Below are 24,608 nucleotides of genomic sequence, written 5' to 3'. Positions count from 1 at the left end.
AGTGACAGAGCAAAGAAAAACAGAGAGCTCATTGGATCAAACATCACATTCTCTCTTAATGTAGCCGACCTGACAATCTTGTATGTAGGTGTAATACGGAGCAGAGTTTTATTTTCCCTTCATCTTGTGTGAAATGTCATTATGTGGTTTTTGAGCCTCGAGGACTCCTACCTGGCTGCCTGAAAAGGTCACTCTCCACCATTTTACACATGCAGCCCAGCTTCTGACGCACAAGCTGAGAGTCGGGAATGCTCTCAATGAACTTCGTTAGGAGAACACTGAAAGGAGAATGAAAGAAAAGAACCAAAAGAGCAGCTGTGACAATTTTAATGCTACTCACATTTCACATCTAGTAATTACTGTCACGGAGGACTAATAAGCGGCACACATGATGGGTTAATTTTACAGCAGCAAGAATTGAGAATAACACCTCCTTTACTCTGAAGTAAATATGATAATTTGCACTGAGACAGGCAATTATCATTTCCTGCTGTGCAAACCCTCTGGAGAGTTACCTGAGCTCCACGGGATCAAACACAGTCTGGATGTCATTAATGATGCTGGGGAGGTATTTCAATATTGCCCCCTGAAAAAGCAAAGAATCAGGTCTCGTCAGGCTGAGGCATGGGAATGTTTTTTATTCTCTAGTAAAACAAGATTTTTACCAGATTTTTTTTCCTTCACCTTGCTGGGGCTGCCAACAGGGAGCCCACACTTATTTCACAGTTAATTTGTAAAACTTTTCAATAACTTGTCCATAAAACAGTGAAGCACATTTTCACAGCTAGACTTCTGCAGTCATTTACATACAGCACTGAAAAAAAGCTAAAACTGAAAATTAAAGCAACCTCTTCATAGTGACTGGCTGCAATTGAGTTTTATTTTTGAGTTTAAAAATGCAATGTAATACAAATACCAAATAAAAAAAAACAGAAAACAGCTCCTGGAAACATCAACTGTACAGTAATTCTTCAGTTTACCTTTATCTTCACTCCCTCATCAAGTGGTCTGTCCATGAGGGTGTTGAAAGACAAGAAGAGGGTGCGAATGGAGTTGAAGAAAGCGTCCCCATCTTCACTGTTCCCATAAAATCTGAGAATGAAGGCCAGGAAAAGCATCACAAGGAAGTCATCCTTAAAATACGAAGAGTGCAAAATAGATTCTTGTGTGTGTGGCAGCGCCTCTGATACCTGAGATAAAGGACCCGGGACTGTACAATAAACCTGAACAGGTATTTTAGAGCTTTGAGTGCTGCGTAGAGTCTCTCAGTCAGGATGGGTTCCTCGGCGTGGCCCACATAGTAGTTAAGCACCCCAGTTAGCTTCCTGAAAAAGTGAATGAGTCAGGCATCAAGGTCTGCTGGTAATTTGGGTGTGGGTGGAGAAGAAGAGCAAAAGAAGCCCTAAAAATAAACAGAGTGAAGGGGTGTAAGCCGTCAAAGGTGGAAAATACAGAACAGAGACTCACATGTAAGCCAGAGTGGCACTGAAATGCTTGTTGATGTAGGTTTCCAGGACTGGGTTGAAGTGTTGGAATTTTATGTCCCCAATAAGTGTGATTATAAACACCTGGTTATAAACAACAGAAGGATACAAAATCACAGCCTTGTTTAAGTTGAAACATTATACATACACAGTACTGTATACCCAGACAATTTTACTTGTGACTCTTTAAAGCTATAATCCTAAACATTCTCCAAAAAAAGCATTTTTGATATTCTTCATGGTCATGGTCAAATTATCTTCACACACAAGAGGGATTCACAAGAAACCATGCATTCATGTAATTTAACAATTTACTGTTTAGAATTTTATGAAACTGATATCAGCCGAATTATTTATTTTTCACTCTGTTTACACAGTATCAGAGCTGCATTAAGTTACTGCTAATTCAAAATGAATCATCATACTGCTGCTACTTCACATTATGGACTGGGTTATTCCAGAAAAAAAATGAGTCCAACCATGTGCGGAGGCAAAAGTGGTTATTGTTGTTTCTAATGACCAAAATCCAAGGCAGGGCAGGGGGTTACTGAAACTGTTCAATCATCTGACAAGCAGTTCTGAGTATACTGGTGCCTTAAAAGCATTCAATGGACAAACGACAGGGTTGCAGCAAGAAAATAGGAAGTTCAGTGTATTTGTTACTGAGGCTAGCACTGATTGCAATAGTTTATTAAAAATGCGTCATGATGACGTACTCAATCCTGAAGTACTCAATTTCAGCTGCTGAGCTGAAACTGAGCGGCAGTGGCTCAGGAGGTAGAGCAGTCGCCCACCAACTGGACGGTCGGTGGTTCAATCCCCGGCTCCTCCAGTACGCATGCCAAAGTATCCTTGGGCAAGATATTGAACCCTGATTTGCCTCTGATGTGTGTCATCGGTGTGTGAATGTGTATTTATGTGTTATAAAGTACTTTCTTTAGAACAAGTGCTGTATGAATGTGTGTGTGAATGTGACCTGTAGTGTGAAGCGCTTTGAGTGGTCGATAAGACTAGAAAAGCAGTATATAAGTATACAAGACAAGTCAGGAAAATACACATATTTTGGTGAAGCAGAACTCAGTTTCACACCCCCATGACCCTGAGATTCATCTCATGACCCCTCAGGTTCCCCAAGGTTGTGAGCCATTGGTATGTATAGTGTTATGTCATCTTGTCATGGGTACTTCTGCACTGCATGATAAAGATGACCACCCACTATTACTATGGCTTCACCAAAAACTAACCAAGGCATTGAAGACCAGGGTATCATAGGTGTCCTTCTCTGAGGTCTCCATCATGATGTTGAACAGGGCATCAAGAGTGTCCTGGAGAAACTGTACATAAAACAGAAATCTATTTCAAAAGTGCCATTAAAAAAAAACATTATACAACATGTATAAAAAGCTAGCAGAATATTACATATTTAGCACAGCATTCGTGACTCAGTGAGAACTCACTTTCACAATCTCCCCTCCCTCGACCTCCATCAGTCTCTGCAGAATCTGGTCCAGATCTTCAGGGTTAGACCTCCAGTTTAACAGGCCGAGCAGATCCACTGGAATAAAACAGCAACACATCAGAATAAATACAGTAGTAGTAGCAGCACCCCCCTCGGTTACAACATCTGTTAGTTTAATTGTGTTAAAAGCCTGAAATTTCAATATAAACCTAATTAGATCTACATCAATCAACATCAACACATCAGCAAAATATTAGCAACACAGATGAGCTTAATTAATTTCATGGCAATCTGAGGGGAGGAAACAATAGTGGCACTGCACCTCTATCTGTTGTTTCATTTCTTAAAGATGACATGTGACAGGACATCTTTTAATTATCAGAGTTACAAGATTCGAAGATTGGGAAAAGTAGAAATGTGCCCTGCAGTACCGTTCTGAGTGAGTTTAGTGGAGCAGGTGAGCATCGCAATCTGGAAGCTGTCTTTAGTCACAGGAATCACTCCTGAATGGTGGAACTGCTTCCCCGTTTGCTTCTCCTTTTCCTCCACCTCATCCCAGGTCGCTGGCAGGGTGAGATAAACCTTTGCATCCTCAGCCTTTTTCACGTCAACCTAGGAAATTCATAAAATATGGAATGAATCATGAAGCATATCGATCGATGGAGATCTAATGTCATATTTATTGACTGGGGAGAGATTCATGCATAATCCATCTACCGACTGTCAGCTATTCAAGACACAGATTTTTGTGTAATTAGATAAAAGCAATAAACAATCTCCTGCTTATTTTAAAGATAAGTGCAATTAATTAAATTTCATGCAAAATAAAAATACAAAAATATTATTTTGCAACAGCACCTTATAGACGATAAGTTCATGCTTGCCATCTTTTAGTGTGGTCCCATCTCCTCTCATGAGCCGGACGAAGGCCATACCAAAGGGCTTCTCCGATTTGTCCCTGGCTGAAGGATGCACAGGAGCATAAGACGGGAACAGATCCACCAACAGTCACTCAAGCTGTATTTAACATGGTGGCAGGATTACATGTGGGTGTTTGTCATACAAATAAGGCACAGTCACTCACAGTCTTGGGAGGATCTGTGCCGAAACATCACCCTGAGGTGACAGCGGCACACGTCTTCAATGGGAATTGTCACCTTGCAGGGAGGGGGGAAAGTCAGAGGAATGTGACTACAGGATTATACATGTAGGACACGTTATCTGGTAAGTGATTTATATGAGTAGCACATTCTGTACCGATATCTCTTCAATAAGATTATTTCATTATATTTAGCCATAGTAAATCCATTCGAAGAACTAACTAGAGAACATAGGATATTATGTTCAAAGTGCAGAGCTGTACATGTGAGTCCTTGACATGAGCTTACCTTGACTGTTTCATTCCAGCAAGGCTGCTTCACCTGGTAGTAGATGACAGACTTGTACTCTGTAATGCCATCATAACCAGCCCCAGGAAATATGGCTTTCTACAGAAATCGAAGACAAGAGATTAGTTTATATGATAGGAACAATATCCATATGCTCTTTGATGCATTTACAATCAAAACAGTACCACAGTCACAGCAATACAAGACAATGCTCAGATAGTTAGTCACATAACCTTTAAGAATAACTATGAATACAGTCTACAGCCATGCAAGCAGCACAGTGAGGATGTACAGAGATAAATGATAAAATTAGTATGCTAATATGCTTATAATGGAAATGTTAACACACTTATGTTTACCATGTTTAATTTACCATGCATAATGTTTACCATGATCAAACTTGGTGCATGTTACAATGCTAACATTTGCTAATTAGCACTTAATACAAATCACTAAAGTCTGGACGATTGATCCTCTGGAGACCATGAATGTAGTGGAAAATTTCATGGGAGTCTACAAAGTAGTAATATTGCTATTCATGAAGCCATGTTGCAAACAAGGCTAAAACTGTTGATGATGATGCTAGCACAGTTAATCACATAAAGCTTAATCAGAAATAATTAAAAAAGGAGCATTTGTTGCATTTCCTGGTCTGTTTTACCTCCATGGGATTGCCTTCATCATCGTGCACAGTCAGTATAACCTCTACATTTTTTGGGGTCTTCTTTTTACCACGGTCAAACTCTCCCTGCACCAGGGTTACATAGATATCATTCCTCACGTTTCCTGGAGAAGGGACAACAGATGATCAGGGAGATGTGCTGACAATTTATGAGCCCTGCTCACAGCTTTGTAAGCAAGTTAAATTAACATGACCACGGTATATGCAGAGCAGTGCCCAGCAACAAAGACTTTAATCCACCTGGGAGGATGATTTCTGGGAAGCCCATTTTCCTAACGATAGCTGTGCTGCGGTCCACAAAGTGGGGGTAGTCCTTCCTGACTTGGGCAAGATCTCCTGGGAGGAGTTTCAGGGTCACAAACAGCCCTGCCAGCAAACATGTAAAGAAATTCAATGAGGCAGACACTGAAAGCATGCACCCTATAGACCTCTTGCACATCATTTACTTCCCTCAAAACATAAAGGTCAATTTAGAGTGACCCTCTGAAATCACAGGGGGACACACTGTCTGTGAGCACTTCATTTTACCCTGGCCTTTGTGATTGACCTCCCGCGTGGCAATGACTTTGTTGAAGACAGCAGTGAGCGGCTCATTCTCTCCAATGACTCGAGATGGCATGAGTGGAGACATGATGAGCTGCCTCTGGCGGATGTAGGTTTCCATAGCTATCCTGAGTGAGAAGCATCGGGAAGAGAGCAAGAACAATCAGCTGCAAGCATCTCGACAAACAAATGGATGAAGGAGCTGTACCATTATCCCTCCCCACACCTGACTTACCTAAAGTGACAACTATTCTGAACTTTATAAAGTACAGATTAATTAGAAATTAAAATTAATCAAAGAGTCATGTTATAGAGTTTTTATAAGTTGCTTTGACACAACTGTCAAAAGAAAATCGTGATTCTCAAAATACTGTGCAGTTCTTTCATCCACAGTTCTTGTACTCACAGCAGTTGATGCATCTCTTGTTGCTTTCATACTAAATTCAAAATTCTAATATATAAAATATATTGAACTGATCCAACGGTGCATCAATATATCTTGGGGAACACATGGATAACACAATTGTTGTGTGTGTAAGGTGTGTCATGTTCATTGAGATGATCATGTTGGAAATAATGATAAATGTTTTGGCCAATTGTTGCAAAATTTCAATCTCAGTAATTTAGTATTGTCATAGCAATAAGTCTACAGGCATGCTAATGGCTCTGCTAGTCTGTACTTTGAGCATGCTAACAAGCTGATGTACAAAGGTATAATGTTTACCATATTCACCATTTTCTGTGCAACTTATCACATTTTCAAATGTTGCTTACAGGTGCAGCTCAGACAACTCAATTTTACATTAAATGGGTTGAAACTGAGTTTACTGTATGGACATCAGAAAGGGACCACAAGTCACTCAGACAAAAGGGAATAAGTGTACTGTAGTGGTTTGGTAAGAGGGAGAGGTTGACGCAGAGGCAGAGGCAGAGGCAGAGGCAGAGGGAGGACAGAGTCTATGTGTTGTCTGTGTGGACGTAACAGCAGAAACATGTACAGGAAAGTTTCATTGTCCCAAACAGGCATCTGTGTTTTGCAAGAGCAAATATCAGATGTGAGGCAGATGAAATGCTGTGGCCAGGGAGGGGCATTTTAACGAGAGTTAAAATGTTAGCTTTTGTGTTTTACATTTTACACTATTGTTACTGTAAGGTTTCTGTAGAAACAATTTGAGTTTTGATGAATACCATTCAGCTGGCTGTGGTGGAGTTGACTGCACTATTGGCTGTTTGTAAATCTAAATGAGAAATAAAATACAGATAGTGAATGTCATTTGACTTCAAAGATACAGTTTCTCAGATATTTGACTCTATAAGTTAACTATAAAGGGACATGACATTTCGGAGGCAGTGATGAACCTGCTGATCTTATTATTTACCACTGAGTCATGACTTAAAAGTTTTGAATGAGTAATAACCTTTTGAAGTATGACTTAAGTGTTGTACTGTACTGTGTGGGCAGATGTGATAATTGCACTTAATATTTTGAGGACTGCAATAATGTGTCAGGAAAATATACACTTAACTACCTTTCAATTTTATAAGTGTATTCTGTCTATTGTTCATTGGAAAATTCATTTAGCTTGACCTTTTTGCTACTAATTTATAATTATCCAGTTCACGATTTACCAGTGGCAACTTAGTCACTCAGTGTTCCAAACTCATTTGTCAAGGCTGGAAAGCTTGACACATTCTTCTGTGGCACAATTTGTCTTTTATAAGGGACACATTTAGACCACTGGTATTCATTGAAGATCAGAATATGGCATGTCCAGGAAACATTTAGTTACTTTTACATCAGGATCATCACATACTATAAGTGCACTGACGTCTGGATTGGCATATAGCCCTCTAGATAAGAAAAATGCAAAAAGATTTTTGTATTTCAGGTTAGAAAAATGTCACAAAAATCCACATTTAAAACAATAATCCAGACATCATAAATATTCTATCCTACAAAAACGTTTTTTGTCTGTACCTCCTCAAGCAGACACAGTGAACTGTGACATGGTGAGAAGAGACAAATAGAGGATAAACCTTGGTAAAATTTGGTTTAGATGTCAGGAATCAGTCAAGATATTTTTGGGCTCTTCTATCTAGAATCTCTGTGAACATATTATCGTCTTCACCCCCCCACACAGTGCAGGTGCAATGAAAACATGGCCTTGAAGCCTGTCTTTGCGAAGAGCTAACACTCAGTATTGTAAAAAGTTTTTTATATTTGCCCTTGAAATGCAACATAGAAAAAGCTGAATTGCATCCTTGAAAAAGAGGTGATGGAAAGCAGTGAGCGAATATAACTCGAGTCCCATCCCAATTCTTTTCCATTATTCGTGCTCAATTGTGTCAAGATACAAAACAAGGCTGAGCCTGTTAACAGTAGAAGAAGTGTGACAGCATCAAAAGACTCACTGCTGAAAGGGGATGAAATGCTGTTTGTCCTCATCGTCTGTTTTGCCATGGGCAATATCTGTAATGTCCATCACTGAAATGACAAAGACAGGAGCATCATAGCAAGGCCGCAGACTCTGGGATAAACTAATTTACCAGATGTAATACATTTGTCCGCTTTCTGCCAAAACAACAGCAAAATAGGAATTTCCCAGTTTGAACGAAAGTTAATTTACTCATTAGAACTCTGGAAACTGTGTGTTCTACTTTTGAAACAGAAGGTGAGCCAGGTGTTGGATCTCACTCACCTGTTGCCGGGCACGGCAGACAGCCAGCCAGCATAGTAAGACAGATTGAGGGTTCTTGATCTCCAGCTTGCAAATGCCTCTGAATTGTTCATTCCACCCAGCTATTTTCCTAAAGTGTTTTTTTTTCCTGGCTAAGAATAATTTTACTTCTGAGTTAAATGTTCTTTCTGACTCTGGTTTCAGTCCATTTGCTTGAACACCAGAGGAAACCATTTCTCATCAAATCCACTAATCATCTGGCCAAAAACAAAAAGACCGTTGCTAAACCAATTTCCACCGACTCCTTTGCCAAGGCAGAGTGGAAGCATTTTCTAGGTCAGAAAGCAGGTGTTCCCATTTCTTTCAGCACATGGATCCCTCATTTTTACACCTCGACAGAACTATTCAAGCAACTGCACCACAAGAAAGGAGTGCCATTTTTTTGCTGAATTGGCTTTTGCATTGCTTAAACAAATATTAGGTGCTCACCAGCCACACCAAACGGCCTCCTCAGTCCACCGGTGTGTTTCTTTCCCTCTTTGAGCTCCATGCTGCCCACTCTTATGATCTGACACACCAGGAAGAGTCGCTGCCTCATTAAGTCGCTGCTGCTCAAGTCCTGAATGCAAGGACACACAAAGATGATTTATTATGGGATATTGAGTGATAAGGTTGATACAAAAGGCAGTGGACTGTAGGTATCACTGGCCTGTCATTATGTGTATTCACAGGGCTGGAGCTGCAGACCAGATGGAAAATATTACAGGATTAAAGCATGCAGTAAAACCCTCAAACATATCACCTTTCCAACATCTTTATGTGTTTATTTTTCTGGGTGCTTTTTCAAGTCAGAGGAGTCTAGTGTGCTCTGAGGAAGCAAATATAACTATAAAATTTCAGCTCTCTGCCTCAATTAATGAGGTCTTATCACATGCTGAACCGCTAATTCCTGGTGGCACACATGCACGTTAACACAATGACTTGTTTGCGGGGGGAGGGGGGGGACTGCTGCTTCTGTCATTAACATAAACTGCAGCAATATAATGGAGGCAAATGTATTCAAATTTTCAAAAGATGTGCCGTGAATATGAGCCATTCACCCAAACTTTTAGTAAATTAGGAGCAATCCAGAAGCAAATTGTCCTCTTTGTCACAGATTTCAGGCAGCGCTTGGATTGTTTAAAATCCAAAGCAGAGGGAATACAGTCAGTGGGTTGGGATTCAGTTACCGTGAATAGTGCTGGCAGGTTGTTGAGTTTTTCAATTTCTTTAGGCATCCCCATACTGTCCCAGCGCACCAGGAAGTTCTCACTACATGAATTTAAATAAGAATCACAGTTAGAGATCACATTATCTAAGGCATCAGGAGAAATATAAAAATAGAGAAATAACTTATGTTAAGACTCTTGGAAAAAAACTTTTTGAATAGCAGTAATGTAAGAGTGTATTGATCCCTATAGACATTTTTCATAGCTCATATTTTGATATGAGGCCTGATTTACTGGCACAACTAAAAGCAACACAACCATCATTAGCAGTATTAGTTAATTCTTACTTAACTGTAATGTTTCTGCTATGAAAATTCAAACTGTCTGTTGTGATAGCTACTGCCTTTACCCTTACCCCCTCCAGCGAGGTCAGAGGTCAGCTGCAGAACAGCACCTTAGGAGCTAGAGGGGACCATAAATATTCATAAAACTTACTTTTTTCTTTATGTTTTATAGGTTCTTTTAATCACTTCCATTATTTATGCTGGCACCATTTTTAACCAAGCTCAGAATAGAGATGTTACTTTTCTACTCCAGCGAACAGAAGAGGCAGCAGCTTAATAACGCCTGAAACGAGTCACCTTCCAGCTTCAAGTATTAATTTAAAACAGTGCTGAAGCTCCTACAACTGAGTTGTGCAGCGCTACGTGACAATAATGCACATCCTCCAGCCATTATTATTATTCCTCATTGCCAAAGTATAACTAATTATAATTATTAATTCTTCACTTTTGCTATAATAAGTGATTAAGTGGGAGTAGTAGTAGTTGTGGTAGTGCTAGAAGTAGTGGTAGTAGATTTTTTTAAAATACAGTTTGAACCTTTTTTTGCAATTATGTGATTAAGATTGGCAAGTGAAGGACGTCAACATCAGGTAGAGTCATATTAAATTCAATTTTGTTGTGAGGAGTTATGCTTTTCACGCTAGAAGAAACACTGCTTCTCCATGTCAAATAACATAGTCTAAACATTTTCCGCTCTCTGGGTTCAAAAATGGAATTCTGTGCCTTGCAACTCTTTGGGGAGTTTGACATTTTTTTGGACTAACGGACCAATCCAACAAAACCTACAATAATAGTGACTTATATGAGTTACTAGCTGCAACTAAAAATCATTCATCAACAAAAAACTGACAAATAATCTCAGCTTGATTTTGGAATTAAGAGAAAAGATGAGGAGCTAACCTGATGAACTCAGACTGGTCAGGGTCATACAGAGACATGAGCAGCTCAGCATCTTCTCCAATGTTGCATACAAAGTTCTTGAGGTTCATGAGTAGACTGTAGGTGTGCACTGTACTGAACAGGGTCTGACGCCTCATTTCCAGGTTTTGTAGCCGTGTCTGTATGAAAACAAACCCTCAGGCAGTGAGTGGAAGTAGATATTAATTCAAATTGATAGGTGAAGTAAAGCAACTGATAGTATCAACAAATCAGAATCATACCTTCTCTTCTTGTATCCTGTCATCGACACTGCGGGATGCGGTCTCGTGTGCCCGGAAAAGACTGACTGTACTGGTCTGGTCAGGATCCAGTGTGTTTCCTGCTTCATCTCGCACCACCAGGTCCAACCCCAGGATCCTGAGCAGCACAGAAGATCAGACAGCATCACATTTGTTGGCAGAGACAATCTCAGAGGCATGACTCAAGTGTATAAAAGTTTACAATGGTGTTTATGTCACAAGGCATTTCATTGCGGTACAATAAGGTAGCGAGACTCATACCGGTTTCCATAATCAATCTTTGCTGTGACTTTCTTTTTCAGCTCTACAAGGTCATCCTTGGGCAGTGTTCCTGACACTATCTGAGATCGATACTCGATGAGGCTGTAGGCCATCTGCTGAACACTCCTGAACAGGGTTGTCTTGTTTGCCTGTCATATAAATAGGAATATACTTTTAGCAATATAACTATCAGAGGAATGAAACAAAAGTAAAATGAGGAAAAGTGGTGAAGAATCAGAGAGGAGTACAGGACTGTGTGTAACAGAGAGGCTGATAAGAAAGAGCCAATCTACACATACCACGAAGAGCTTGTGCCATATCTGCGCCCATTCCCTCAGAGTAGCCCCGAGCTCCTGCACCAGGGGTAAATCTGCTGGAATAATTATTTCCTGCTGGCTACCAGCCACAAGAAGAGAATAATAAGATATTGAAAAAGTGGCTCATCACTCATGAATCATGTCATATAATTTGGACAGACTCGAGTGTATTTCTATACATGATAAATAGTTGGATGGTTTCCCTACACAGCCAAGTAAAGCATTACTGAATCCTCACTTATTATAATTACAAGTGGACTGCTATGTTATTGGCAAATGACAAGGCAGGGCAGAAAATCAAAAGCAAATTGGATTATCATCAAGATGATATGTTTACTGATACATGGTCTTACCCTATTCCCTCAACTGTAGCCTCCTTTAAGTGGATGTAGGAGGCTGGGAAAATGCCCTGAGGAAACAATGAGGTACAGTGAGTATACAGTATGTACACATGTATAAGTAACAGCATTGGTTTTAACATAACTGAGCACTAATCAAGCCCTCACCCTCTGTGATTTATTGCGCAACGTGTAGCCCCTATACCAGCCTGAGGAGATAAAAATAGACATATGAGAACAACACAGGAGTGATGACAGTCAAACCTGTCAGGAAGACAATGTGGTAAACTCATTTACAGCCTGCTAGTTCAACATTCCATATAAGTTCCTGAGTCAGTCTGTGCAGAAAATGAAAAAAAGGGATGTGTCGGGGCGTGTTGTGTGTTCAGTTTCACTCACCTTCCAATTTCTCAAGTATGTGCACAGAGTCCCCCACCTGTAGACACAGCTCCTGCTTACTGCTGGGATCATAATTGTAGATTGCTGAAGGACAAAGCAGGACTGTCTCATTATGAGAAACACACATAACATTCAGTAACTACTGTTAACAAAGAAAGGGTTTCAGTCGACAGTTTGACTGACGGGTTTTGTTCCTCCTCAAGGTCCAGTGGATTAAAAAAAATCCCAAATCCCTTTTCAATCACTCATAGCACAGAGGAGAAAGTGTGTTTTTAAAAAGTTTTGGATCAGAGGTTTGCAGTCTCTCTCTGGAAAAGGAAACCAATTCACTCTCCTTGTCGCAGAACTTGGACTCACAAGCGTAGAGGATCTTGATCTTTGATTTATTCCTCATCTTGTTGCTCTTTCTAACAGCAGACTGTGTGTTTGTGCAAGAGGCCTGTGTGACTCAAACCTCTACAGCATTTTGATGATTCTTAATTGAAACAGATGCCTCAAGGCTGTGTTTAACGTTCCAATAAATGGACTGTTCTGGAGCAGGTTTCTTCAGAGTCAACAGTGAGGGGCAGAGTTTGAAAAGGCGATGGTATCATACTCCTTGTATTTTTGACATCATCATACCACTGTGGCCTTTGGTCACACTCTGCAAGTTTTGTTTCTTCCAAAAGGTTTACCTGTGAGCCCTGCCCTTCCCCACACTCAGTTTATTCACTTAACAGCTTTCCTGGAGGCAACTCCTGTCTCTTCCTTTTGAACTCTCGAAGCAGGACACTTATGGGGTGGGTCACACGTACACACATGCGCAAAACCAGACAGACACTGCAAAAGGGAAACCTAGCCAAACAATACTGTAGCAAAGGTCTTTGTCATGACTTGAGGGAACTGCAACAGCGCGCAACCACTCATTCTCATAGCGAGATGGAGGAACTATGAGCAGAGCTCTGCCCTGACTTGCATGGTGATAATGCCTGTTGCTGGAGGCCAGATTTCACAGCACGCTTCAACTGGCTCGGCTTATCACACCTCAGTCTGAATACCGAAACTTAACAAAACACTGAATGTGCCTACCTTTCTCTCTCTGTGACTTCCTCTTTCCACTGATAGATTTCTCTAACTTTCTATGAAACAAATTTGCACAGACAGTCATCACCATAGGGAATCAGTTTTAAGTCTACGACTGTGTTTATGAAGTCAGCCCATGGGCTCTTTAAATTTTAGGTTTGGTCCATGCTTGCTATGTTATTAGGATCACCTGCACAGGTTCCTGTGAGTGACCTTATCCCTCATCCTGTCATCAAAAAGGAAAACAAACACCAAAACCTCTGCAATACAAACACAAACATGTATTTCCTCACTTGGTGGCATCTCTTCTGAAAACCCAAACCACAATATTATGAACAGAAAGTTCCGCCCTACAATACTAACACACTGTGTTGTTTTATTTAAAAAGAAGTCAATGACATACTGTGACTTTTCTTGAAAAGAGTATTTGTTTTCACCAGGAAATTATTTGTGCAGCCAGAATAATTTCGAATAAAACGTGCACTGAAGAAATGACATCTGCCTCTGGTCATGCCGAGAGTGACAATGGTCCATTCACCAACTTGACACAGTGTCCAAGCCTGGCAACAGCATGGCAAAATGCCAATGGCAGGAACCCAGTTGAGCGTGTTGTGATGCCACACTGTCTCAACTAGAGTCAACAGTCCGGGCCTTGGCAGCACAGCTCATCTGTACAAGTCTGAGACACACCATCTTCCTCTTAAACTTGAGATACTGAGGCTGTAGCTGCTGTTGTAAATCCCAAAAAAGCCTCTATCTGCTCAGGTTCAAGCTAATGTGCATACTAATGTTAAATCAAAGTCAGCCTGATTCATTCTAAATGATTTATCATAGAAGTGGATTAGCCAACAATTAAAGAACGCCACGGCTGAACAGTTTGAGCAGCTGCTGGCAGCTCATGAACGTTAACACAATACATTGCTGACTGAGTGTGAAAAGCAAAACCTAAACAAATATTCCAACTTATGACCATGATAGAACCCACAAATAATGATAAAACAAGTGTGGAAAAAACACACAAAAAAAACAATGCACGTCACAAGAATAAATGCTTGAATATACGATTGTACAGAAAGATAGGTACATTGAATTCATTCTGATTGTCACATGAAAAGACATAATAATAACACATGAAAGAAATGAAATAATAAAGCCTGTAATGGGGCAGACATATGCCATGCTGCACAAACAGACTCAGCTGTAACAAAAATAATAACCTTCATTTATATTTGTACAGAACAGCTTGAAAGCAAATCATTTTGGAAAAGGGTGCTTCAAAACTAATAGAGACAGGTATTACATAAAAACTGATTGATGTTATGTATTCGTAAAGGTCCTTGGTAAACTACAATTCAGTATCTTTCAAATAAAACTTGAATTCGAGCAGACTAATTTCAAGTGCTACCAGAGCAGGGAGACATACAGTATCTCTACAAAAAGTCATTAGGTAAAAGCAAGTCTATTAAAGTTTGTTTTTGAGCCAATTCTCCTCAGGCAGGAAATTTCAAAACATAAAGACCTTGGTAGAAAAGCCCTTCGCCTCTTGTCTACTGTCTAGACAGCCAGAATGATCTGTAGCTCTTAAAACTGTGCTCCAGCTGATAAGTCCTTATAGGTTATCCATAAATCAGAGAGTTAATTCTCACGTTCCAAGCTCGTAGTGCAAAATGGGATAAAATTAGACCAGAGTGGGCTCATCTTTTTAATTCTGGTTAAAACCCTGCTGCAACATTTAACAGAAAGAAAATTACAACTGCGTTATCTAAAAGAGACAAAGAGCACAAATGTCTTTCTCCAGGTTCTTAAAGAAGGAATTCTGAAATTAAGTTTTAAAAGTCAATGACTGACCAACCATCTGGTCAGTCCATCAAAACAGAGAGCAAGGTCAGCACTTCCAATCTCTGGATCACCGGCTGCAATCAGGTTTGACATTGCAAGATGAACAATCAGGGATGTAATGATTGCGATCGATGGAGGCTGCAAATTTCCACAGCTTTAGATTTGTTTTGCTAATAAGATGCCCATGCAGCATGTAACACCTGCACAGAAAACAACTTTAAGCTGCTCCTCATTCTTAGCAAACTCATTTGCCATTTGTTGCATAATACCACCAAGTGGAAGTTGCGGCTGAGCATTTGAAACCCAGTTCACACGATCAAAGTACAGGCATAAAACAGTCAGTTCAAGACTTGAATGCCTTGAATGGCAGCTCTCTGAAGAAAACTTATGGTTATTAAAGGAAGCAGTAGTGCTGCTTGTAAGCAATTATAAGGAATTGTAATCATTGCTATTATTAAGTACATTATTGTACAATATGTACAACAAGTAAACCCCAGGGGTTTGCCGCTGTGAATCAAATGTAATCATTTTAATAATTACATATTAAAGTCCTGTTCCACTCAAACATGTGTTTTGCTTATTGTTACTTCACTTGAATGTTTCAAGGTTCATCGTGCAGAATGATGTACGTGCAGAGGTTGACAACAGAAGTATGTTTTCACATTCATGTGCTGAATGGGGAAGGTCACTCTGCATTCAACTCAAATCTGAGTTTACAATGTTTACACACAAGGAGGATTTATGGCATCACAACTTGCTTGGAAACCAATCACAAACCAATATGCAACTGAAACAAGTGTGATGTGGCAACCTGATGCTACCAGCACACATGTGACAATGTACAAGGAAATAAGGAGACTTGTTGGTTTCACTTTTGAAATATAAATACTTGCATATTCAAAAATTTGAGATTTTCATTGGGGGGAAAGGAAGCAGATGTGCTCTCATACAGAGAATACTGTACACACATTTTTCAAAACCTGATGCCTTCATTACCCATAATGCTAGTAGTGGCTTGTGAAGCCTGGAGCCTGTAGTCTAAAGCAGGGATGAGACATGAGCTACAGATGTCTGGTAAACTCACTTTCTAACTCTACACCTCCAGATGTGTTGTTTTACATTTTCAAAGTTGAAGTCTTCAACCCCAACCAACACTGACTCAGGTGACATCGCTTGAGCCCCTGGACCCCCAAAAGGCTTTATATAACTTTTTCACATATACAGCAGCACTCTCCAGCACCCCTAAATGCACTTGATGGGTAAAATTGGTTAACTTCCTGGATTATTATCATTCAGTGAGGGCATCTGTGGGCCACAATTGTGTAATGTTGTTCAAGCTGTCAGTATAAACGGACAGCTTTATCTTGGTTTTGGTAAAATTACTAAGCATTTACATGACCACTCATTACTGAGACCTTGCAGTGAAATCTAATAATGCCACAGATTTCAATCATGGATGCAAATCATGTAAAAACAGAGATGCAATTAATTAAACTAACCAGGGAGTGCACATGTTCTTCACCTGCTGACTTCAGTGCTTCATTTTAGCTGCCAGAACAGCGCAGCTCTTCAGAATGAGAAAATTAGGAAGCTATCCTATTATAATGGTGTCACAAATTCACCATAAAAGATTTTGATATCTTAAGCCTCATGTTATCCACATTTCCCTGTTAGCTAGCATGATATGGCTGATATTATCTGAAACCTTGTGATCTCTTCTTTCATCCCAAAATGTAGTTGCCTGTATTTGAGCACAGCCTCGGTTGACTAATCGGATTAAAAATGTAAGACCTTGTACAGGGTCCGATGGCATTTTAAGGATTAAGTACAGTGCTACTGACTCCTGCCCCGTTTCTGAGGCGAATGGCAGGAGAATAGCACTGTCTGCAGAATCAAGCAGAGCAACACTTTTGAATGCCACGCAGGGATCTCAAAGGATTAACACAAAAAAAATCCTCAACATCAGCTGCTAAAACAAGGTCAGGTATGACCATGAGGGACAGTGTCTGTGTAGCAGAGCTCTGCATATCTACCTGGATTTATGGGTTAAAAATGTTTTTAGTCACAACAGTAACAAAGGACACAACACGCTCTAGAAAACAAGGTTAAAACACATAGCCCAGATATTTTCAGTCCTGGGCTCTGATTCACTCCTACCCCAGAAAAACAATACATTAAGGTGTATTCTCTATCCACACATGGGATTTCTTCATGTGTAACACATCTGCTGCACACCAGGAAACACTGTCTGAACAAGTGTCTATAGATTTAGTGGTGAGTCAGAGTGGTAACCAATGACCAACCGACCTGCACTGGCTATAAAGTCATTACAGTAAAACCAGACAGGGATTGAGCCAACAGTTGTGCTGCTTTACCTTGAGGGTGTGGATGTCTGCCTGATAGTATTAACATGCAGGCACAGTTACAAGCCCACAACACACACAGTTAACAGGGCCACACCTTACTACAAGCCACTGCTGTCCAGATTTAAAGAATAAAGGCTAAACTATAAAGTTGTAAGGAACACAGAAATATATGTGCTTAATAGTCATAGTTCACTGTACTGATAGAGGGAAATCCTCTGCCTACACAGTGCCTATGCAAATTATATTCTCTTATCTCAAACACAGTACAGTCACAGCAGTGGCTCCCATGTGGGGCCCTACAGGAGTCCTTGAGGGGGCTTTAGGGGACCTTCCAGCAAAGAGAGGATTCATTTAAGCTCACTGTAGCTTCAACGAGTCAGCTCAGTGAGATTAAGTGCAACAATGACTGGTATGCTCATTGAACTCTTGGCTCCTTTCCATTTTTCCTCACCACCTATTGTGGACAGCTATACAAGTAAATTCTTACTACAACCAAATATCTAGAATCCCTGGGACAGCGCGGAGGAGGGTAAATACCAAGTTCTTGGTATAAAGAGAAGTGAAATGCAACTGCGTAACGGTGTTCACACCCGCCAAGTACCAACAACAAACAAAGTCGCCAATAACTTGTGCTTCCCAACTCCGCCGAGTCCCCTTTCCCTTGAAGTTGGTGTAGTTGCTGGGAGTTCACTCGGCGAGCTTCCCACTAGCAAAACACGCACATCGCTGAATTTGAGAACTTACCGACTCCGTACTTCTCTTTCTTGGTAGGAATCCAACGGGTCATTGCGGGGAAAGACGAAAAGTTGTCTTAATAAATAAATAACTATGTACAATTGCTAAACGAGGACGGGCGGGTGCACTCCTGCTCGCACCAAAGTCTACAGTTCCGCCATCATGACTTGTAAACGGGGAGGGGAGAGGAGGGCAAACACGGCTGCTGGGAGAGGAGAGAAGGAGATAGGCGTGAACCACCATGAGCTTCCCAAACTACCCCCACAACAACAACAACACTACACATCCACACATTACAGCGCAGGCACTCATTTCATTTAGGGGTTTGTCTCCGGGAACCTTGTCCGAGACGTTATTCTGCCCTAGACACTCAGTCAGTCGATACCTGTAACAATTCCTCAAAAATCCTCAAATGAGTTCAAACTGAATTCAGGGAAATTACAGTGAGACCGACTGAACTATCCCTCGATTTGCTTCAAGGACTCCTGATGGTGTTCACTTCAGTTTGATAGAACTACTGACACACACATTTGACAGTCGAGAGGGGAATAATTAATCGAAACCTGAGTTATAAATCACTGATGTGTCATAAATAAATTATCACCAGGTTATTGTTTTTAATTTAAAATGAGATTGAATTACAAACTCCATGCTGCTGCACATACTGACTGATTTAAAGGAGACCTGGTATATTGTGAGTGAGCATAAATGGGTCCTAGGACATAGGACATATTTATGTACCCAAATAAGACTGTATTTGAATTTACTGTGCAGAGCAATTCATTCAAGCAACGCAAATAATTGCTTAGGAAAGCATATGATGGCTAAGTATAGCCAAAACAATTGTGTTGTGGTCCATCAATGAGGCTGATGGCTTTAATTTAAATGTCATTTCATCATGGCCAGTATATCACAAATAAAGCTCACCAGCCTCCTTCCCTGCCCAGTGAAGTAATTTACAGCTGCTGGCTGAGACCTGGTAGCCCACTTAGCCTTTTGTTTGCCCATCCTGTGAGTGTGTTTTTTTCCCCACTGCAACTGGTCAGCCAAATGCTGCTGTCAATAACGTTCAGCCAATGCTTTTGTTGCTCTCTTTGACAGAGTGATGTCTATTTTTCTATTCCAATCTATTGTGATGTGGCTACTTTAAAACACAGCTTGCTGTGAATTAGCACTAACACAACACAGTCTGATTGAAAGCTATTATTGAATCTTATTATTTTACAAAGGACAGAGTTATTGAACATATGGCAACTGCAAAGCACCACTGTGAGATGCCTTTTACTCACCAAAATCAAGAAAACAGAAATTAAAAAGAGATTTTCCCCTTTCTTTGCCACAAAATGCAAAAGGTTACACAGAGACATAAATCTGTGATATTTTCTCCTATTTGTCAGACTCAATAGTGTCTTTTCTCTCTGCAGTATATTTGACAAATCTTACATAGAGAAAGGCTTGAAACACACTGAGCTCATCCTGAAAATCAGCGACTATAGATGTATTTTGCAGCTATATGTAGAATTTCTGTGTAGAATGACTTGAGCTGTTACACATGATTATTGTGACCTATTTCTGGCCGAGCTGTAGTTGCCTTCTGAGCGTTTGACTTTATTGTATGGGGGCTTCAGGTCTCATTCAGCTTGGGCCCTTTTCACCTCTGATTCTCCTCATCCCTTTGGCAAAATCTCTCACACTTTGTATCAAATGTAGAAAGTTGCTTTTGAGCCATCAAAAGTTTAAAACATTCAAATCTGCAAAAAGGAATACAATATTGCCATCACCTGACTGCTTTGTGCTATTGCATACAGTAGCCTGTTGTGTTACATTCTGTTGTGGCGTAGTTTTTTTATGTCTGCTTCTATAACTTAACTCTTAACCTCTTCCCCCCACAGAATCTTTAAAGAGAAATCATTAGATTCAGATGGCAGTGTGCTGGTCTTGGCGTGTGTGTGCATGCATGCCTTGCATTAGTGTGTGAGACAGCTTGACAGGCAGAGTTGAACTTGGGTTCATCCAGAGTTGAATGCTCCATAAGCAATAGGAGTAGACAGGCTGAGTCTTTACAGGAAATTCCCACTCCCCTCAACCTCTAATTTACCTTCATTCACCCTTCTATTAAAACTTGTTGACAAGGTGCAGCATTTTAGTAATAGTGGTAAAAAAGAAAAGAAAAATCCATCACCTTTGTGCAGATGTGTGGGATAAATGGAAACAGGTGCACATGTGGATACAAAGCCAAAACAGCCAGAATGTAAAAACTGTTTTTTCTCACTTTCAGCATGAAAGTGAAGAAGTGCTGTGGTGAGAGTGGGCTGTAGTTATTGTAGATTTTAAAAAGGAAAAAAACAAGATGAAGCAACTGTGTTTGTCCTGAAACAAGAGTATGCTGTCTGTTTACTTTGCTGGAGGGCTTCTCAGTGCGTCGCCAAACACACACGCCATGAATGAACATTTAGCATGACAGACAGTTGAAATAATGATAAATATGCCCCCCCATCCACCTTCCTACACTCTGGAGTATTTGATTAGTGTTTGTGTGCACACATGCTTGAATGCACGTGTCTGTCTGTGTGTGTGTGTGTGTGTGTGTGTGTGTGTGTGTGTGCTTTATTTTTATGGGATGCACAAAGATGAAGCACATTGAGCATCCATATGTATGAAATGTACCGTATGAATAAAGCTTGGCCTGACTTGACTCCACTGTTATTCAGGGGCTGACATTACTAAACTGAATGAACTGTGATGATGATGTGCGGAACCACAATGCTTTAGAGGCTTCTGAGTGGTGGGGCTCTAAACGTTGGCCGTAGCCCCCACTGAGGTGTTCAGTTCCTGAGATAAAAGCAGACAAAAGGCCTAATGGATTTATGGGTCCACTGCCAGGACTGCATGACGCCAGAGGCAAATTGGGCCTCAGCATCCACCTGGCTGTCTGGCAGCAGAATCAGGTAATAGCCTGGTCCTGTAATGTCATGCGGATAGGTCAATGCACTATCTGTACACAAGGACTCAACGTCCTGGGGCAGAAGTTGATTTGTAGTTGACTTTTGGTGCAGGAAGTCATATTGAAACTTCTTCACTTTTATAGAATGTTATATAAAAGATGTGTTTATCTAACTCTTGCTGTGAGGAGTCAAATCTGGTATGTGTGTCACCATGGTCACTGAGTAATGAGTCAAGATGTCAATATTATTCTGTACTTATATTGACACCTACACAAATTCCTGTACATTTACTCAGAAGTATGATATATCTTTGTTGGCCACATTTACACCTGCAGCCCAGCCTGAAGAAATACAGACAGCAGGACATATATAGCATTAATGTGTGTGATCACAGAATCAGTCCTCTGCAGTTAAGTTAGGTCTAGCACATTTATATCTACAAGTCTAACATCTCATTTCGAGGCTGTGATGCATGAGAAAGGATGTGCCCTGAGGCTCCCCCATTTGTCTCCATCTGACTCAGTGAAGCATCCTTTGTACCACTGTAGTGGGTATGTACACCAGGAGAAGCAAGTATCTATTTTCAGAGTGAGAGTGCCACATCTTTAAATGAAATACTCTGCTGTCTTTCAGGCCAATGCAAAGGCTTGCTTGGCAGAGGCTTTTTAATTAGGTGGTTCTCTGAGATCAGCAGAGGGAGCCACAACTCTTATCTGAGACTTCTTTTTCTTTGTGGAGACAAAATGTGTGGCTGTGCGACAGCCAGAAAGGTGGACTGCAGCGTGACCACCCAGTCTGCAGTCTGAACCACAGCGTGAGCAGAGGAGAGAGGTGTCCACGCGCCCCCACCTACGATTTAAAAAATATAATCAGGATGACAAGTGCCTCCCTCAAGGCGAGGGTATCATCTGAATCATGAATGTAGATATATGTTTTAGTGTGCAAGTGCCTACATCTGGGAACAATCAAGTGCAACATTCCACCTCAGCATCAACTTTGACAGATAATAGACTGATAACAGAAAGGTTATCGTGTGGACCTGAGTACAAAACAAATAATCAGTGTTGCTTGTTCTGACACTGAATACAAAGCAGTGTATTGCTGTAATCTGTATCCTCCTGAAATGTAATACGCATTTGTTATAATGGAAAGTTGATATTCTTTTACTTATGTAGACAATGTTTCCTGATTCTGGGACCAAGCAGATGTGCTGTTAGATTCCAGGAACAGATGAACGTCAGAGATGAGGTTTTTTTTTCCATATCTGACAGTGATGTTAAAAACAGTTGGAAGAGTGATATTTTGTCATAGTGTCATATTTATGAGTCTTGATTTAATCTCTGAAACCATGAAGTAAAATGTGTTGTTGACTTGTTATAATCATCCTGAATGTAGGAGTTGAGCACAGAAACTTTTATACTGAAAACAATCATATCTATTTTAGAGTAACTGTACAATACTGACACTTGTTTGTTGTACTTTTTTACAGGAAGCTCAGCTGCTGCTTCTCTCTCCTGCTGCACCCTCAGCTCTTTGTTTTTCATCAAAGTGTAGGTACATGTGGGAGGTCTCAGTGGGCCTCGGTGATGGGCCTCCTCCCCTCTGACATAGTGTATACCCAAGAGAGGCAGAGAGCTATAAGATTTATATACCGCTCTGTTCATAACCCAAATGTGACAGATGAAACAGGGGGTGAAACTCAATATCTGAAAGATGAAAAGTGATAAAAATAATACAGCTTTGCTTTGATATGCTACATTTACAGGGGATCCATGTCCCACTGTGCCCTGAGACGCACCAACACATACAAAGACAAACACACACACACACACACACACACACACAGCCCTGCAACAGAAGTTATACATATGAGCACCTGAGGGAGGATCTATATATCCTGCTGGTGATTTATTGTATTTATTGTAAAGAGCTCTATCACTGCTTCAGCATACCCTCTGCAGGCAGTTTGCGTATAAAAATCCAGCCAACAGTTTATCATTAGTGCACTTTTAATCAGTAAGAAAACATTTACAGCATTGCTATCTCTTTGGGTGGGGAGAGGTGTGTGTAAGTGAAGCCAAATTCATTGCAAAGTAGAATTCCTAATGATTAAACTGAGTGCTCTGCTGGACTGGCTCTAGTCTTACTGTAGCAACTGAGAGAAACTGAAGGAGGATAATGTAGTCTAGCTCCAGGCGGGGTAAACTGAGGACAGGGAGGATGGAGAGGGATAGGAGATGGAGATTGCATATAGTTGAGGGCATTGCCTCGACACATGCAAGATCAGCTAGAACATGTGCCACACATGCAGAAAGTGCAGTTATTAACGTGAGTGTTTGTCTAAATCTGTGTGTGTCAGAGGAGAAAACAAGAAAGAGCGTGTGTGTTTGCCGTTCATTTGTGTGATGGGGATTGCATCTCTGCAGATGCCTAAAGGAAGCCCCCGGTCTCTCCATCTCTTTGCTGGGTAAAAAACAGTTTGTCCTCTGTCAAGGTTTAGTGCAGTGAGATACCCCTCTCTCTCTCTCTCCCTGATTTGTCCTCAATCTATCTCTTTCTCTCCTTAATGAAATAATGAAATTGCTCTCTCTCTCTCTCTCTCTCTCTCTCTCTCTCTTGCTGTCCTGTGTGAGTTGACACTTGGCCAGATTCTTTGGTGCAGCAGACTAGCTGAGTCATAAAGGTTTCAGTGTGCCCTGATTTATGGACAGTGATGTGGATGGGGGGTGGAGGGTTTAGGGGTGAGGCAGCAGGAAAAACACCGGTGTCAGCTCACTGATCACACAGAGACTGTAGGCACATCAGGATGGAGACGACCTGCTGACTTGAGATAAAGACAGAAACGCTGCTGTAATTCATCTATTTCAGACTAGACCGTGGTTCAGCCAAGTTAAGAGAAATGTAATGAAGCTTTATTGGCAGATCATGTTGGCGATGTGAAGCTTAATACTGTCTGATACACAGAGTGATTTCTTTCATTACTTGTTTTTTTCCATGTTTTTTTATTGGCTTGGTATCATTTGCTGAAAAAGCCTAAAACAATCCAGACTTGCTGACTTTGGTGGTTTGCTGCACCCCTCCCTTCCAGCTTTATCAATATGGATAGAACCAAGGGCTCTTTGGCTGCCATCTATGTGCTTTCTCCATTAACCCCCATTAACATTCAGTTGAGGAAGGACCATTTGTTGTAAACCCTGAATGAAAAAGGAGCCCTGTGCTAATTAGCAAGTAAAAATCTTGCTTATGAAAGTGAGTCACTGAGCTTGGACTTTGAATATCATCTTCTGCTCATGTGGTTATTTGTGCTAAATATTACTTGATTTGACACTGCATTGCAAGTGTTGCTGTTTATAAGTACAAATAAAAAGCCTGGAGCCAGCTC

At 40.7% G+C, this 24,608-nt stretch overlaps 1 protein-coding gene across 3 annotated transcripts in view; it reads right to left on the bottom strand.

Moving 5' to 3' along the window:
* dock5 (dedicator of cytokinesis 5) overlaps positions 1-18,531 on the bottom strand; it is a 29,883-nt gene extending 11,352 nt beyond the window's left edge. Inside the window, exons 1-25 of one of the 3 annotated variants that reach the window (XM_051075110.1) lie at positions 18,291-18,531; positions 12,280-12,363; positions 12,049-12,089; positions 11,896-11,951; positions 11,525-11,621; positions 11,226-11,374; positions 10,947-11,082; positions 10,687-10,844; positions 9,464-9,545; positions 8,724-8,853; positions 7,969-8,041; positions 5,542-5,684; positions 5,254-5,379; positions 4,993-5,117; positions 4,332-4,430; positions 4,028-4,100; positions 3,802-3,905; positions 3,375-3,555; positions 2,942-3,039; positions 2,729-2,818; positions 1,468-1,568; positions 1,191-1,325; positions 981-1,092; positions 516-586; positions 172-278 (exon numbers count right to left, since the gene is read on the bottom strand). In XM_051075110.1, coding sequence (XP_050931067.1) covers positions 172-278; positions 516-586; positions 981-1,092; positions 1,191-1,325; positions 1,468-1,568; positions 2,729-2,818; positions 2,942-3,039; positions 3,375-3,555; positions 3,802-3,905; positions 4,028-4,100; positions 4,332-4,430; positions 4,993-5,117; positions 5,254-5,379; positions 5,542-5,684; positions 7,969-8,041; positions 8,724-8,853; positions 9,464-9,545; positions 10,687-10,844; positions 10,947-11,082; positions 11,226-11,374; positions 11,525-11,621; positions 11,896-11,951; positions 12,049-12,089; positions 12,280-12,363; positions 18,291-18,333 — 2,614 coding nt within the window. In that variant the 5' untranslated portion in view covers positions 18,334-18,531. The remainder of the gene's footprint in view (positions 1-171; positions 279-515; positions 587-980; positions 1,093-1,190; positions 1,326-1,467; positions 1,569-2,728; positions 2,819-2,941; positions 3,040-3,374; positions 3,556-3,801; positions 3,906-4,027; positions 4,101-4,331; positions 4,431-4,992; positions 5,118-5,253; positions 5,380-5,541; positions 5,685-7,968; positions 8,042-8,723; positions 8,854-9,463; positions 9,546-10,686; positions 10,845-10,946; positions 11,083-11,225; positions 11,375-11,524; positions 11,622-11,895; positions 11,952-12,048; positions 12,090-12,279; positions 12,364-18,290) is intronic. The other 2 variants (XM_018669369.2, XM_018669368.2) reach the window with 2 other exon arrangements.
* Positions 18,532-24,608: the final 6,077 nt, after the last annotated feature.

Source organism: Lates calcarifer, linkage group LG13 (genome assembly GCF_001640805.2).
Source record: "Lates calcarifer isolate ASB-BC8 linkage group LG13, TLL_Latcal_v3, whole genome shotgun sequence".
In the NCBI taxonomy this organism is placed as follows: Eukaryota; Metazoa; Chordata; class Actinopteri; family Centropomidae; genus Lates; species Lates calcarifer.
This window is presented reverse-complemented; position numbering and strand designations above follow the sequence as displayed.